Source organism: Rattus norvegicus, chromosome 12 (genome assembly GCF_036323735.1).
Source record: "Rattus norvegicus strain BN/NHsdMcwi chromosome 12, GRCr8, whole genome shotgun sequence".
NCBI classification, from domain to species: Eukaryota; Metazoa; Chordata; class Mammalia; order Rodentia; family Muridae; genus Rattus; species Rattus norvegicus.
The window spans coordinates 51,710,033-51,725,399 of record NC_086030.1 but is presented as its reverse complement, the minus strand read 5'-3'; the positions used below and the strand labels follow the sequence as shown (position 1 = coordinate 51,725,399).

At 49.7% G+C, this 15,367-nt stretch overlaps 1 protein-coding gene across 5 annotated transcripts in view; it reads left to right on the top strand.

Annotated features, from left to right (window-relative positions):
- Galnt9 (polypeptide N-acetylgalactosaminyltransferase 9) overlaps nucleotides 1-15,224 on the top strand; it is a 78,213-nt gene extending 62,989 nt beyond the window's left edge. For 2 of the 5 annotated variants that reach the window (NM_001122644.1, NM_001107151.2), the window contains 5 exons: nucleotides 7,873-8,058; nucleotides 9,542-9,679; nucleotides 12,116-12,211; nucleotides 13,113-13,280; nucleotides 14,344-15,220. In NM_001122644.1, coding sequence (NP_001116116.1) covers nucleotides 7,873-8,058; nucleotides 9,542-9,679; nucleotides 12,116-12,211; nucleotides 13,113-13,280; nucleotides 14,344-14,490 — 735 coding nt within the window. In that variant the 3' untranslated portion in view covers nucleotides 14,491-15,220. Of the gene's footprint in view, nucleotides 1-876; nucleotides 1,877-7,872; nucleotides 8,059-9,541; nucleotides 9,680-12,115; nucleotides 12,212-13,112; nucleotides 13,281-14,343 lie in introns of those variants that run through there. The other 3 variants (XM_063271394.1, XM_008769333.4, XM_063271393.1) reach the window with 3 other exon arrangements.
- Nucleotides 15,225-15,367: the final 143 nt, after the last annotated feature.

Sequence of the window (15,367 nt, the reverse complement as noted above, 5' to 3'; positions counted from 1 at the left end):
GCCAGCACTCCTCTGAGCCAGGCCACTGCCAAGAAGCTCTGCTGAGGCTTGGAAGGCTGAGCCTGGGACCCTCTGTTTTCATTGTTAAAGATTCCAAAGGGCTCTGCAGGGAGGGACTCTACTTCCCCAGGGACCCAGAGTCCTGGGAGGAATCCCCAACAGGGTAGAGGGTGTGGGAGCCAGGCCTGGCCCATGGAGAGGAAGCAAGGTGAGCTGCCCTCCCCTCAAGGTTCCCAATTTGCGTCCATCTGACACCCGTGTGGCTCCAGGACCCTTTAACCGTGGGGCAGCCCCCTGCTGAGGTACCTCATCTTAGAGAATCCACTAGTCCACTTCGAGAATCTCCAGTCTTCCCGAATGTGAGTGCTCTCTAAACAGGCCTCTAGAATTAAAGAATAGATGATGGAAAATGGCTCCTACATGGGGGGCAGTTCTAGAAATCGCCAGAGAACAGGCATCTCTGCAGTCAGTAGCAATCATGGAAGCTGTTTTGCTCAGATCATAGCCTTCAGGCTATGTTCCTGCTCCCCACAGTGACCCTGAGATGACCACCGGGTCCAGCACATGTGTGTGGACGAAGAGGACTTTCCAGCAGAGAGATCCAGGGCGCACTGAAATTTGGGCAGCCCTCACCCATAGTGCCCAGATGGTCTGGAAGAAAACAAGGAGTCAGGACAGACCCCAGCTAGAGATGGCAAGACAGTGGGTATGACTGGTAGCAAGCCATCACTGCTGGCTGGCCCATCACAGGATGCCTGTGGCTTAGACTGGAAAGGGGCAGACAGGACAGGGATGGTTAGTGGCGGTTGGGAACTGCCTGTGGGGTGAGGGTCAGGGTCAAATGTGACCTTTTTTTTTTTTTCATTCCTAAAGTAGGTGGGCGTAAAGTAGCTTTTTAAAGAGAGAAAGCTGCTCCTGGGTACTTGGAAAAAAAGACTAAGGAAGTCAGGAGTGAGCGAAGGTAACCAGGTATGGAGCCCATCTCCCTGATGGCTCAGGAGAGCTGGGTCTTTGGCATGTTCAGTGACAGCAGCTGCTGTGCCCAGGTCTTGGTGGACTCCTGTGCTGTGTCCCTGGACTCTGCACTCACCTCCTGTCTCAGTCACTCTTCTTATTGCTATGACAACAAAAACAACTTATGGGAGGAAGGAAGGAAAGGCTTGTTTTGGCTTGTCGCTTGGAAGTGCAGTCTGTGAGCATGGTGGGGGGTGGTGTCATGGTGTCAGGGGTGTGAGACAGCAGATGACACTGTGTCCCCGGTCAGGATGCAAAGGTGGACGTTAGCTCTCAGTTGCTTTCTCTTCTATTCAGTGATGGTGCTGCCTTCTCTCCTCAGTTAACCCAACCGAGAAACTTCCTCACAGACAGGCTCAGGGGTGATTCTAAGTCTTAGCAAGTCAACAATCCAGATTAGCCATCCACCTCCCAAGTCTAAAAAACCCAGTGCCCACCCCACTGGATGATTGATGCCTCTGCCTGTCCAGGGCCCATTGCCGCCACCCACTGTGTGAAGTTGGATATGGCTGCGGTGTCTCCAAGGGCCTATTGTTCTGTCACAATAGCTAACATATTCATGGGCTCTGGCATGATTGATCACCGAGGCTGAGATCCATGCTGGGGAGGACTATGACACCTCATAATCGAAATGCTCATCTAACCGTATGCGGCCCCATCCTGAGAGGAACCAGGAGAACATGCATGAATGCACACAGAGGGGAAAGTCACCAACAGCTGGCCCCGTCCTTCTGCTCTATCCAGATGGGAATCCTGAGTAGAAAGGAGATGCTCTTCCAGGGCATTCTGGGCCCTATATTTCCTGAGGCCTGGGTACTGGAGTGGCAGACCCAGATGCCTATGGCTCTGGGCCCTTCAGAAGGTAGAAATGCATTTCTCTGGACACTCAGAGGCTTATAGCCCTGGGCCTTAACCACCAGCAGCCCAAGTACTTGGCAGCTTCTGTGACCCTCAGCTTCAAGCCACAGTAAATAAATGGTGGCAGCAGACAGCTCAGAGCAGCTGGAATGCCAACTGCTGGTGACATAGCTCTCAAGTAAGCCTTAGGTGCTGGGATCCTTTGACCCGGAATGACAGGAGTTACAGCTCTCAGGCTTTGGAGGTCAGGAATTTAGCCCTTAAAGCTTTGCAGCTTTGTGTAATTCTTCCAACAGCCAGGACCCATACTTCCTTGTCTAGGGCTCTCTTCTTTTTTCCAGTCTCTACTCTCCACCTGCCCTGACTTGCTCACTACTTCCCCCCAACCCCCACCTCGCCATATTGTTTCTGCTCCTTGTCTCTTTACCCTTGTCCCTGCCTCTTGTCACTGCTGCTGCTGCTACCCCTGCTGTCCCACTACCATAGCCTTTTCTTCTTGTTACCAGTTCAACCTGTTGCTGTCACACCTGGCAGGAGGTGGGGGTTGGGGTTTTGCAGTGCAGGAGGGAGTCTCCCAGAGACTCATAAACCAAGATGAACAGTTTCCTTACATAGACAGAAAGTGGGTGTGGCCAAGGCATTTGCACCAATTACTGCTCAATCTTTGGTATAAATTGATGGACTGTGTTTCCCCAGTCACGGCAAAGCTCCTCTTGAACCCATCAGCTGTCTACGGGTCTTCGCTCCAATCACGTCTTCATGCCTGTGCAATGCTCTTAACCACTGAGTTGTTATCCTTCCAGCCCCTAGAACACAATTCCTCAAAGTGGCTCTTCAGAATAAGAACAGGGTTTCATCTGGATGGCCATGGTGCACACATTTGATCCCAGCTCAGGTGAAGCAGAAACAGGTGAATCTCTGTGAATTTGAGACCAGCCTGGTCTATAGAGTGAGTTCCAGGACAGCCAAGGGTACAAAGAGAAAACCCAAACCAAACCAACAAACAAAAAGAAGAGGGTCTCACACTCTTCTTCTTTGCAAAAATCAGCTCCAAGGTTAAAGCCAGCCTCTGTGGGCTGGAGTCCTGGGCTAGTGGTGATTCTCAGTACCTGACAGAGCATATATCCTGCTCCTCAAACGCAGGCAGTTTACAGCACAGGAGCAAGTGTCTGAGCTCCCGCTCTGCAGCTGCCTTTCCAAAGCAGTCTTCGTTAGATTTTTGTCCTGACCTTTATTAAACCTAATGGACGCAGCAGAATCATTTCCCCCCTAATTGGCTCCAGGACTTTCCTCATTAGGGGACGTGCAGCTGGTATTTCTACAATCACAGGGATGAAAATTGACCTGGAGACTTCGGAGTCCCTCTAATTGGATTGAGTCAATTAGAAAGGCTGTGTGGGCCATCATATTAATCACAGGTCAGAGACGTGAGAACAGGGAGCAGAGTATAGACCCGTGGCTGCAAACCATCATCCCGAACAGGTACACACACCGCGCTCTCCCTCTGAGCCGCTCTTTCTCCACCATGGCCACTTTACCCTGCTGGCCGCACAGCTTGCCTGGCTCCCACCGAACGACGAACGGGAGCCTTTGTGTCTCTGTTCAGGTGTCAGTCTTAGAGCCCTCCCACCTTCCCAGCCTTCCTCATGGAAATCCCTCAGCCCATCCATGCTTCTGTTTGGCCAAAGCACATGCAGACTGCTTGGGGGAGAATTCTGTCTGTCTGGTAGGGGAGCTCCTCAAGGACATACATTTCCCTGGCATGATTCTCTGCTAGATCATGGTATCTGCAACCCCGAGAACAGACTGTAAGAGTCTGCAACTAGCTCCCCTCTCCTTACCCTTCCCAGCCAGTACTGCAGCCCACTTTAGATGGATCCTGCATCATCCCTGAGCTACAGTCACTGGCCGTATGCACCATAGTAACATCAAGGGCTTTTAGACTTGGGAAACGCAAATGTTCCGCACTGAGCTATATCCTCAGGCCTCATGAGAGCAAAATTCTAGGGAGGAGAGGAGACAGGAGGTTATAACTGAACAAGGTGTGTGTCTGAGGCAGGTAGTGGGCTATTCCCCAGGATATTTGAATCCCAAGAGGGTATCAGACCTCAATCCAAGGTGACTGAGGCTAAGAGAGCAACTTAGATTTGTGTCGGATCTGAGATCATTACCACACGGTCACTATTTATATTGGGGTGTCTCAGGTGCTCCCCTGCAAGTGGGTGGCCTACAAGGAGCCTGCTTCCAACAGCTCTGACGTTAACGGCTGCTGCCAAGAGTTTTCCAGGGGCACTGGCTACGTGGCAACTCTACCATGCAAAGAGAAGGGCTAGCCTGGACCCATCCCAGGGACCACATTGTGGCTGCCACACAGCTTCAACCCTCACCTAAGAATGCCTGTGTGAGACAGGGCAGAGGGGCCCTTTGCTATCTGGGTGTTGGGCAAGAGCAGCCACAAACTGAGCATCCTTACCTGCCAGCTATCCACACATCCACAAGCTCCATCTGTAGGGGGCAGGCGTTGCCTGGGGGCAGGGGGAGAGGATGAAGGGTATCTGCTGCCTCGTGGGTAGAAGCATCACAGACACAGTATCTTCCAAGATCCTCTGAGACTTGCATTCATGCTGGACTCTGTTCATTCACCCACACTAACATCTATCTCAGCCTGTTTGCCAATCCATTGTAGAGGAGCCCGTGAGAACTGTTTAAGGACTAAACGCCGTGGGTGGTGTTCATGGTGGCTCTGAAAGACGCTGCTTAAACACTGTTTTACTTAAGTCAGCCTGATGTGGTGGGGGCTGGGATGAGGCACACTGGCTCAGACAGAATTGGAATTGCCCAGTTGTCAGCAGGAGGTGTGCCCCTGCTTGGAACCTGCTTGTGGATATGCGTGTGTGCGCTTGCGTGCGGTAGGTCGTGTGTGATGAGCGTTGTCCTGTGTTATTTACGTCTGTGTCTTTGGTGTGGGTCTACAGATATCCTTGGGGTGACTGGCTGCAACAGCAGGTCTGCTGTGGATGTGTATCCATAGTTCCTTTTCCACTCATGGTACCGGCCTGGCAGGCACTTGTGGCTTCTCTATGTCACCAGCCTGGAAGGGACAGCTTGGTCTGACTGCTGTCACGGCTCAGTCACCCTTTGTAATATGTCTCTGGAAATGGAGTTACCCAGTCAGATGAGTCTTGTATTTGCACAGCTTTTGATACAAATGTTAGTCCCTTTTTCTGCCCCCAGAAGGATATTTGTATGTTTATGTGTATGTTATATTTCAATGTGCACATATATGTGTGTGTGCCTGTGGTATATGTATGTACATTATATATAGATTGTACATCTATATGTATATATGAGTGTGATAGGTATATATGTGCAATGAGTGTGGTATCTGTATATGTATGTGTGTAGTTTGTATACACATATGTAATATGTATACATGTGTGATATGTCTGCATGCATGTGATATATATGTTCATGTGTATGATGTACAATGTGGTCTTTGTGCATATATGTATTTGTGTGGTGTGTGTATGTGTATACATATGTATGTGTGTGGTATGTGCATATGTGTATGGTATATACATGTTGTGGTATTTGTGTACATGCATGATATGTGTTGTATATGTTTGTGTGGTGTATGTGTGTGTGTGTATGTGTGTGGTGTGTGGAATATTTTCTTTGGTGGTGATGCCTGAGGGAAGCCATTTTCCAAGCCTTGTGATATGTGGGGGCTGATCAGCTGTCATTTTTTTATTTTCTGCAACTATGACAGACACTGAGGACCTAGCTTTGTGGTTTTGAATGAGTCTGAACACTGTGTGCAAGTGTTCACCATATGTTTTTCCCTCCCTGGCTGGCTTTGCTTGCTTGCCCCTCCTTCTCTGGCTGGTTGAAGAGCCGTTCTGCCCTCAGGGATATGAGCTCCCTGTGTGGTTGGGAAACCCGTTCCTGTTGCTTTTGGCTTGCATTCTGGGCACTGGGCTTTTCCTGGTGTTTTCTGAAGGGATAACATGAAGCCATCAGTCCTTTAAATACCTTCCTGTTGGCACCACAGAGTTCCCACTCTGAGAGCTTGGTCAGTGTGCAGTGCGTGCTTGCACAGAAGTGAGGTCCTAATTGCCTTTCCACTGTTTTAAAATAGAGGCTCCTCCCTCCTTTGCCACAAGAACAACAACCTCTGCCACATACTCTGCATGTGTGTATGTCTGTATTATTGTATGTGGTATGTATGCATATGTGTCAGTTTGTGGTGTGCATTTGGTGTGTAGTATATATGCTTGTCTGTGTTGGTGTGTGAGTAGTATATATATGTGTGTGTGTGTGCATGTCTATGTGTGTTTGTGTGTAAACTTGTGCACATGTGGTTTTGTGTATATGAGTGTCTATAAATATGTGTGTACGTGTCTCTATGTGTGTGTGTATGTGTATGCATATGAGTGTATATTTGTGTATATACATATGTGGTTCTGTGTATATATGTGTGTCTCTATGTGTGTGTCTGTCTATATATATGTGTATGTATATGTATATATATGTATATGTATGTATATTTGTGTAAATATATGTGTGGTTTTATGTATATATGTGTGTCTCTATATATGTCTGTGTATGTGTGTGTATGTGATATGTGTGTTTATGTATATGTATGGGTGTGTATATGTATGTATATATATGTGTGTATGTGTGTATGTGTGTATGTGTGTTTATGTGTATATATGTTTGGGTCTATACATGTATGTGTCTATATATGTGTGTGTATGTGTATATGTGTATGTGTGTGTATTGTGTCTGTTTTGAACTTTCTACTTTTAGCCATTACCTCATTGTTTTATAAAAGACTATGTCTAACTGCTGAATATGTCCTCATTATCTGCCTAGAATTTTCTCGGCTATTCTCTTGTTTTTATTACTGTGTCTCAGTTTGAAAATAAAAATGTCCCCTATAGCTAGTGGGAAATGATGGTAGGTTTAAGGAGGTGGGACCACACAAGAAGAAGTAGATCCAAAGAACACCTGTGTAACCATCCTATTCCTGGGTGGACAGAAAGCAACACGAATGAGCCACGTGCTAGCCCAGCTCGAGATGACCATGGAGGTTAGCTGGGGAGAGCCAAGCTGAGTAGAAATGAGTGGGGCAGGCCTGTGCTTGGTCCCAGAGTGTGAAACCCATTTCTACCACAGAGCAGCAGATGGATTCAGTGTCTGTCCTCTGAGAGAGCAAACTACTCCACCTTCTATTGCATATGTGTGTTTGCTTAGGGTACCAGAGGCCGCGTGTGATCTTCAGTTCACTGTGACTAAAACGCCCAATAGCAACAGCTTAAGTAAGGTAACTTTTACTTGGGTGCACAGGTTCACAGGCTCCGTCCCTCATGGTGGAGAAGGCTTGGCAATGGAAGTAGGTGTGCCTTTGGTGTCAAGAACACGATGTAGGCACTCACATCATGGTTGACTAGGATGTAGAGTATGACAGGAAGCAGGTTTCACGCCTGGTGACTTACTTCCTGCATCCCAGTCCCTCCTCTTGGTATTTCCACAGGCTGCCCAAAACAGCACCACATACTGGGAAGAAAGCATCTAAAATTGCTTAGGGTGGCAGGAGTGGGGGATGGGATGGGGTGGGGTGGGGGTGGCGGTTTCCAATTGAGTTGCTGTTAGGCAACTGGTAACTCTTTTTATTCAACTCAAACTAGCTTTAGGCTGACTGGCAAACTGGACTGGGAAGGTAGTTATTGATAGAGTCCCTACTCAGAGCGCTGAGTGAGGTGGATGGCTACAAATCCATGGTCATACAACATGGAAGATAAATAAGGCATGACAGGAAATCCCAAAGGGGAGGTAGTCTCACGCTCAAGCCCTGGTGGATACAGTCTACAGTCCATGGCTTCTCCTTAGATACCTTTCTCTAACAAATCCAGCGTGTCTGGATTCCAGTGGCTCAGGGACCCTCTCATTGTATGTCAGGTGGCCGCCTAGGTCTCTAACCATTCCTCTCTTCCCCAGGTGTGGCAGTGTGGTGGCAGCATGGAGGTACTCCCCTGCTCCCGTGTGGCCCACATTGAGCGTACCAAAAAGCCATATAACAATGACATCGACTACTACGCCAAGCGTAACGCGCTGAGGGCCGCCGAGGTGTGGATGGATGATTTTAAGTCCCACGTCTACATGGCATGGAATATCCCCATGACAGTAAGGCGGGTATGGGTGGGGTGGACAGAAACAGGGAAGCCTGTAGACCCTAGGGAAGGAATTGGAGTGAGGGATTCTGGAATACTGAGCCACATCCAGGCAGCCTCCCCCACATGGTAGCTCAACTAGGAAATGACTTCTCATCGCGTTGGCTCAGCCATAGTGGCCACAACCTTCTCCTTCCTATAGGTAACCATTCCAAGCTACAAGTAGCCACCAAAGGTTGTAAGTAAAGGTCATCCAAGAGCCTCACTCCAGTGTTCCCATATCAGTCTTCTCCAGCTGATCCAGTCTCTTGGAAACAACCTCTTTTTATCTCCTTGTCCTATAATCAGAACCAGTCCTTGTATGCTGATTCAGGGAATGTGTGTGCTTTCTTGAATTTGTTTTAAATGGGGTCTCACTCTGCAATAGTCTGCTATTGGCCTTCACTCACCATAGTCTTGCTTCTTTCCCTCTTGGGCTGGGGTCACGGAGGCCACACCATGTCTGGCCAACTTAACCTTTTGAAATGTCTCTCTTAGCCCTCCTATGTTGGTTCACCTCCACTAAGGCAGCACAGCTGGCATTTGGATAATCATGTGGAGGGTCTGCAGTGGACCACCCTGCATCCCTTGCAACCCTGCCAAGATGCAGGAGACTGACCACCTTAACCCAGGACCTTCAAGGTCTGCTTTTGGGTTTCCCTCCAGCCTCAAGCATCAGGACCCCATTAGAACATATGGCCTTCGTATAGTAGAGGCAAAACCCAAAGATCCTGCTGTCTATAACGCAAGCTGAATACACAACCCTATCTCTGTTCACATTGGAAGGGAACATAGGACATCATGGCCAATCATGGGGGCCACACATATACGGTTTATTACCCCAGCTCCACCCAGTCAAGCTAGAGGGAAGTTCATGATGGCTCAGGGCCCAGAAAGGGTACTGGGCCCCACAACAACTCAGGGTCCACAGTTCACTTGAAGGACCACAAACTCAGCAGAGCTGCTGGGTAGGCATAGCTAGGAAGGAGATGCATGGATTTGCAGGACCCATGAATCCCCTGTGTAGCCTTCCCAGTACTAATAAGCGTACGTCCCCTTTAGTTCCATGAGCTTCTGTGTCTGGGGCTCAGTTGTGGTGACAACCCCACCCCCCAGAAATCAAACGGAGTCCAGCTGATAAGTTGTGGTCCAAGGCCCCACCATGAGTATCACTGAATCACAGGCAAACCCAACATAGATTAGGCAGGAAGAAAAAAATATCTCATGTCTCTTCCCCAAAGCAGAGCATTGTGGACAGGCCAAGTCTGTACACACAGCCAGAAGCCTCTGTGAGTTCCAGGTTAGGAGACCAAGATGAGGCCCTGGTGGTCCAAGGCTACAACTGCAGCTACTCATAGGGTGGGAAGCCCAAGAGTCCCTGACACAGGGAAAGATCTAACCATAGGGTAGCATAGATCTGTAACACTTACCCTGTCTTGCATGCTTGTGTCCCGTAGAACCCAGGAGTGGACTTTGGGGATGTGTCTGAGAGGCTGGCCCTGCGTCAGAAGTTAAAATGCCGTAGCTTCAAATGGTACCTGGAGAACGTGTACCCCGAGATGAGGATCTACAACAACACCCTCACGTACGGAGAGGTACCGCCTCTGCACACGGCCCTGCTGGGGTGTGGGCTTTCTGCCCAGCACCTCAGACCTACCCCAAGATCTCGTGCTCCAGCATCCTATGCCCTGACACCAGAAACCCACCAGCATAAATGTGTATATTCCTGTGCACATTCTGGGATATTGGGGTATACCCAAATGACACGGTTACGCCCGTGTTTGTGAGTATAATCACTATTGAGTCCATGCAGAAGCATACTTACACATTTGCATGCAAAAATATATGCAAATAAATGGGCCAGTGCGATGGCTCAGCAGGTGAAGGTGATTGCTGCCAAGCCTGATGACTTGAGTTTGATCCCTGGGACCTATAAGGTAGAAGCAGAAAACCAACTCCCTCAAGTTGCCCTCTGACCGCCATATGCATACACGACAGGTATGCGCCCACACATGAAATGAATATTAATTAATTAATTGGGTTTTTTAAAAACAGGGTCTCTCAATATAGCCCTGGACGTTCTAGAACTTTCAATGTAGACCATGCTGGTATCAAACTCACCAAGATCTTCCTGCCGAGATTAAAGATGTGCGCGGCAGTGCCTGACAAAAATCAACTTCTATGGGGTTGGGGATTTAGCTCAGTGGTAGAGCGCTTGCCTAGGAAGTGCAAGGCCCTGGGTCCGGTCCCCAGCTCCGAAAAAAAAGAACCAAAAAAAAAAAATCAACTTCTATAAGAAATCTACCCAAATCGATAGGCCTGTGTATATGCACTCATGCATAAACAGACATTCACACATGCATACTGCACATATGTATGTAGACATGCAATCACACACATGCCAACAAATGCATAAAATCACATGCATGCCTAGCGTGCATCATCTGCACATATCTGTGTATATATTCACATCCATTCATATCAAGATACATGTTTGCATGAGTGCATTATTACACAAGACAGTGCATTCATACATGTGTGAATATGTGAACTTATGTATTTACATGTGTGAAGCCTGTAGTCATTCACTCGCATGTGTATATTATACATAAGTTCATAGCATGTGTACACATACTGATGCATGTCTGTACATGAGTACAGGTGCACATACACAGGTGCATATTGTTCCTGTTCATGTACATGGAGCTCCCCAAATACTTTCATCCATGTGCCACCCCTCCCACGAAACATGGAAGGGTACACATTTGTGCACTGGTACCACATAGCTACATTCACACCACAGCACATGCACTATGTGCATATACAGAAACACATACGTATACATGTACACTTGAGTGCTGGCACACCAGCTGTACCAAGACCCATGTGTCACCCTGAGCTCCCAAGTGCACAACTGTGTACAGGGATCTCTCTAGAGCTGGGGAGAAGGCACTGTGCTCTTACCATGACCCAGGTCTGGAATCTAAGGTCTCTCACTACAGAACTGTCAGGGAGAAAGGAAGGCATTCCACAGACAGCAGCAACCCCCTGCTCCTAACTCCTCAACTTCATGAGGGCAGCCTAGCCTCCCTACAGACAGGCTAGCCCTGGAACAACACTCAGGGTTGAGGGGCCTGGTGGGTAGTCCTTGCAGAACCATCACCCTTTGGTAACCCCTTAGTCAGATCCAGCTTATGGGCATGAAGGTTTTCTGGACATTCAAGTGGAGATGAAGGGAGAATTCTCTGCTCTCCTGTGCTGTCCTTCCCACTGTGCCAACTGTGGGATCCATTCCCAACCTGAATGCTGTGACCACAGGACTTTCTCCCATCCTAGGGCCAGGCCCATGGGCTGACTTATTGCAAACTCCACAACCTGAATCCCAGTGGGGTGAAACAGAACACCGCTCTCCTGGGTCAGAGTCCAAGGTCACCACTGTTCTGATGGGCAGGAGCTGCAGTGGGTGCCCCCCTGTGCTTGTTACATAGACTAGAGATTAGCTGGCTGTTGGCTGGGTCCTGTGAGCATTCCAAGTGGGTTCTCTGAGGAACCTACAACTGTCTCCTGGGTTCACAGCTATACACAGTTGTTTTACTGTAGACCTTAGCCAAAGTGTCTTGGAGGCAGAGTAGCCTCTGCAGCTAGCTGCACAGGAGAAGGTGTTAGCACAGGGATGTCCCTGAGCCATTCTATTGACCAAATCCAGCTTCATCTAATGGGGGCCAGCTAGCTGTCCATATACTCACAGAGCGCATGTTTATGTGACAGTCATCTCTTTCCAGGCTGCCTATGGAGCCAGAGTTGCCACCCCCTTTTTTTTCCTGCCTCCTCCCTAGGGACCATACCTCTTGCCTACCCCAGGCAAATGCCAAGTCCCAGGGTCTTATCCCAAGGGAGGATGTAAAGTTCATACCTGTCTCATCGCAGCCAGCTACAAAGTGGGAGACAGGGTGGGGGAGCTCCTGGCTGTCTTTCCTCAGCCCCGGGACCCTCCTCAGTGACCTGCCATTTCTCTGTTACTTCGGATATAGGTGAGAAACAGCAAAGCCAGCGGCTACTGCTTGGACCAGGGGGCAGAAGACGATGACCGAGCCATTCTTTACCCTTGCCATGGCATGTCCTCACAGGTGGGCAGCGTCTAGACCTCACGGGGAAGGCGGGTAGGTAGGCACAGAATAGGTCACAGCAAGTCCCCGTGCTCTTGGAGCCAAGCTCAGAAGAGGCTGGAGCATCTTGGGACTCTGGAGGCAGTGGGTGCCATAAGTTTAAAAATGCACCCCTTGGGTCAAATGGGCCTTGGCAAGTCATGGACAGTCCTATGCCTCCATTTCTCCACCATTTGAATGGGACAGGCAGCACCTACTTTCTCTGATGGTCTTGTAGATTAAATGGGAGTCACAAGGAGGAGTTAAATGAGGTTTCATGGGGGAAAACAGTTGTTTCTATTCTGTTCTTGTTAGGGGAGCCCCAAAGCTTGCCAGACTTGACTAAGAGTCGTGTGCAGTTCAAAGCTGGGGTTGCATACCTCGAGCCTCATTCATGAACACCCATGTGGGTAAACCTGGATTTTTGTGAGCCTCTGGTTTTGCTGCCTCCAACAGGGATAGAGACAGTCAGTCTCTGGGTGCTTCTTAATTTCAGACTGCAAGATGCCTGCTCTGAGACAATGGCCCCAGTGAGTGGGAGAGGGAATGGTCTCTGCTTGAGGGCAAAATGGGGCTTTTAGTGGAGATGTAAATGCTGTCTCTCCAGTCTCTTGTCAACATCTGGGTGTCAGTCCCCTGACTGGCATCATTTTCCCAGGTCCAAGTTGAGGAAGCTTGTGCTGCCGGGACATGAGCACCTGAGAAGGTACCTCATGCTGTGATCAGGGAAGACATGGCCACACCAAGATCATGTCCTCCTGCTAGAGAGGAAAGTTGTGACCTTGGGTATTGATGAAGGCCTGTGCATAGACAGATACATTTAGGCTCAGGGTACCTTGAGCCTGAATCCAAGTTCCACTCACAGCTCCCACTGTCTCCCCAGCTGGTGCGCTACAGTGCTGATGGCCTCCTGCAGCTGGGCCCCCTGGGCTCTACCGCCTTTCTGCCAGACTCCAAGTGCCTGGTAGATGACGGCCGGGGACGCATGCCCACCCTAAAGAAGTGTGAGGATGTAGCCAGGCCTACGCAGAGACTGTGGGACTTCACCCAGGTCAGTGGATGGGGCTGACAGTCCCGGAAAGTCAGACCTCATGGCTGTGGCAAATAGTGAAACAGCTGAAGGGAGAGATTTGTTTTGGCTCATGGTTTCAAAGGCCTCACCACAGTGGCAGAGCAGAACAGCTCACATCGTGGCGGTTAACACCTCTGCAAAGACCCTCACAGACACGTGCAGAGGTGTGCTTTGCCACTGTAGACACTTATCAATCAAATCAGGGCGATAGTCAAGACTGATCACCTCATTCCCTGTCAGAAACTTTATAAAACTGGCCCTGAGTCACACAGGAAGAGAGGGGCACAGTCTTGCCTGCCCCAGCACCTGGACTCAGACACAGAGGGAGAGGATGGGTTTAAGACTAGCCCTGGCCACTAGAACTCTTCAGGGCTCTGATGCATTGGGTTCTGAATCTAACCTTTTCCCCACTGCCCTTCAATTATGTCAAGCCCTGCTCCTCTGGGTCTCTGGGCCCCGATCCAGGTCCAGCCCCCTCACTATCTCTTCCTGTGCATCCTGACCCACTCAGCACCAGCCTCTATGGGTCACGTGTCCTCTGATCTTCTGGCCCTGAGCCTCTAGGGATCCCACACAGAGGATCCCTTGGGTGTTGTTCTGCCAGCATGAGCAATTTGTAGGAGCAGAAAGGCGGGGTCTAGCTACTCTGGCTGTAGGGATGGGCTGCCACTGTTGCTTGATGAGCAACTGAGGCTCTAAGGTTCCCAGGAGGCTGGCTGGATAGACAGTGAAAGCCAACACAGCGAATCTGCAGAAGAGGGTTCCAAAGTCACCAGACTTAAGGGTCATGGAGATACCAATAATTAAAAGGACCAAAGGGCACTCAGGAAGAGGACAGTCTTGGGTGACCCTAGATGTGTTCTTGGAAGATCTTTGAACCTCGGAGAACTGAAGAGAGCGGCTAGCTGAAGGGGAGAGGAGGAAGTGCAGGTATTCCAAAGAAACAGGTTCCCTACATCTTTACGGTGGTAGTGCTAGGATCACCCCTCATCAGCAACACATCCCGGACTCCCAAGCTGACTCTGTTTCTCCTGTCCTACAGAGTGGCCCCATTGTGAGCCGAGACACAGGTCGGTGTCTGGAGGTAGAGATGTCTAAAGATGCCAACTTTGGGCTGAGGTTGGTGGTGCAGCGCTGCTCAGGGCAGAAGTGGATGATCCGAAACTGGATCAAACACGCCAAGCCCTGACTTCTGCACCCCTCCTGGACCACCTCCACACATTCAGGCCCTTGGACTCTTGAATGTTCCAGGACTCAGAAGGTCCTGGGGTGGAGCCAGGATGGGAACGTCTTGCCCACCCCCACAGACCCAAGAGCAATGTGGGCCCTGCACACCTCAGGGCTGGGCCCTGTCACCAGGGATATCCAAGACAGCTCCGGCCTGTATTAGGAACCAAACTTTTGTGGAACAGGCAGCTCTGCCTGAGGGAGGACATCTGAGGACAGCGCACACTCATGCCAAATCACGTGCCTTTTCTACAGTGTTCCCCAACCGGCTTCGAGGATAGCCACCACGCATGTGCTAAGTCCCTGTACATAACCCATATGGAAACAGACTCAGCTATTCAGTGCTGAGGGCAGGGGGTGCATCCTCACAACAAGCACCCTGTCCTAGCAGGTTAGGGCCTCTCAGCTCAGCTGCTCTCGCTCACCTGCTCAACCTCACCATAACACAGGGCAAACTTTGAGGGTGGCCGCTTGTGTTCTGGTAACAAGGCAATGGGAAGTGATCACAGGGATGAGACCCAGCTCACCTTTCTTCCCAAGGGTCAGCTTGGCAGTCACTGGGTGGGAGTGGGGGGGGAGTCTCAGCCTGGGAAGTGAGTCTCCTGTTGTTCTGCCATTTCTACAGCAGGCATCCGTCAAATGATCCCCCCAACCCCACACTTGTTTTATAAATAAAGTTTTACTGGCACACAGCCATACCTGTTGTCTGAGATGATGTGTGGCCGCAGCGTTTGAACTGTAGCACAGGGCGAAGACCGTGCTGCATGGCTCTTAATGTCTTGAGTTGTATGGAACACTTCCAGATGTCTTTGCTAGGATGTGTCTGCCCTCGTGGTCCA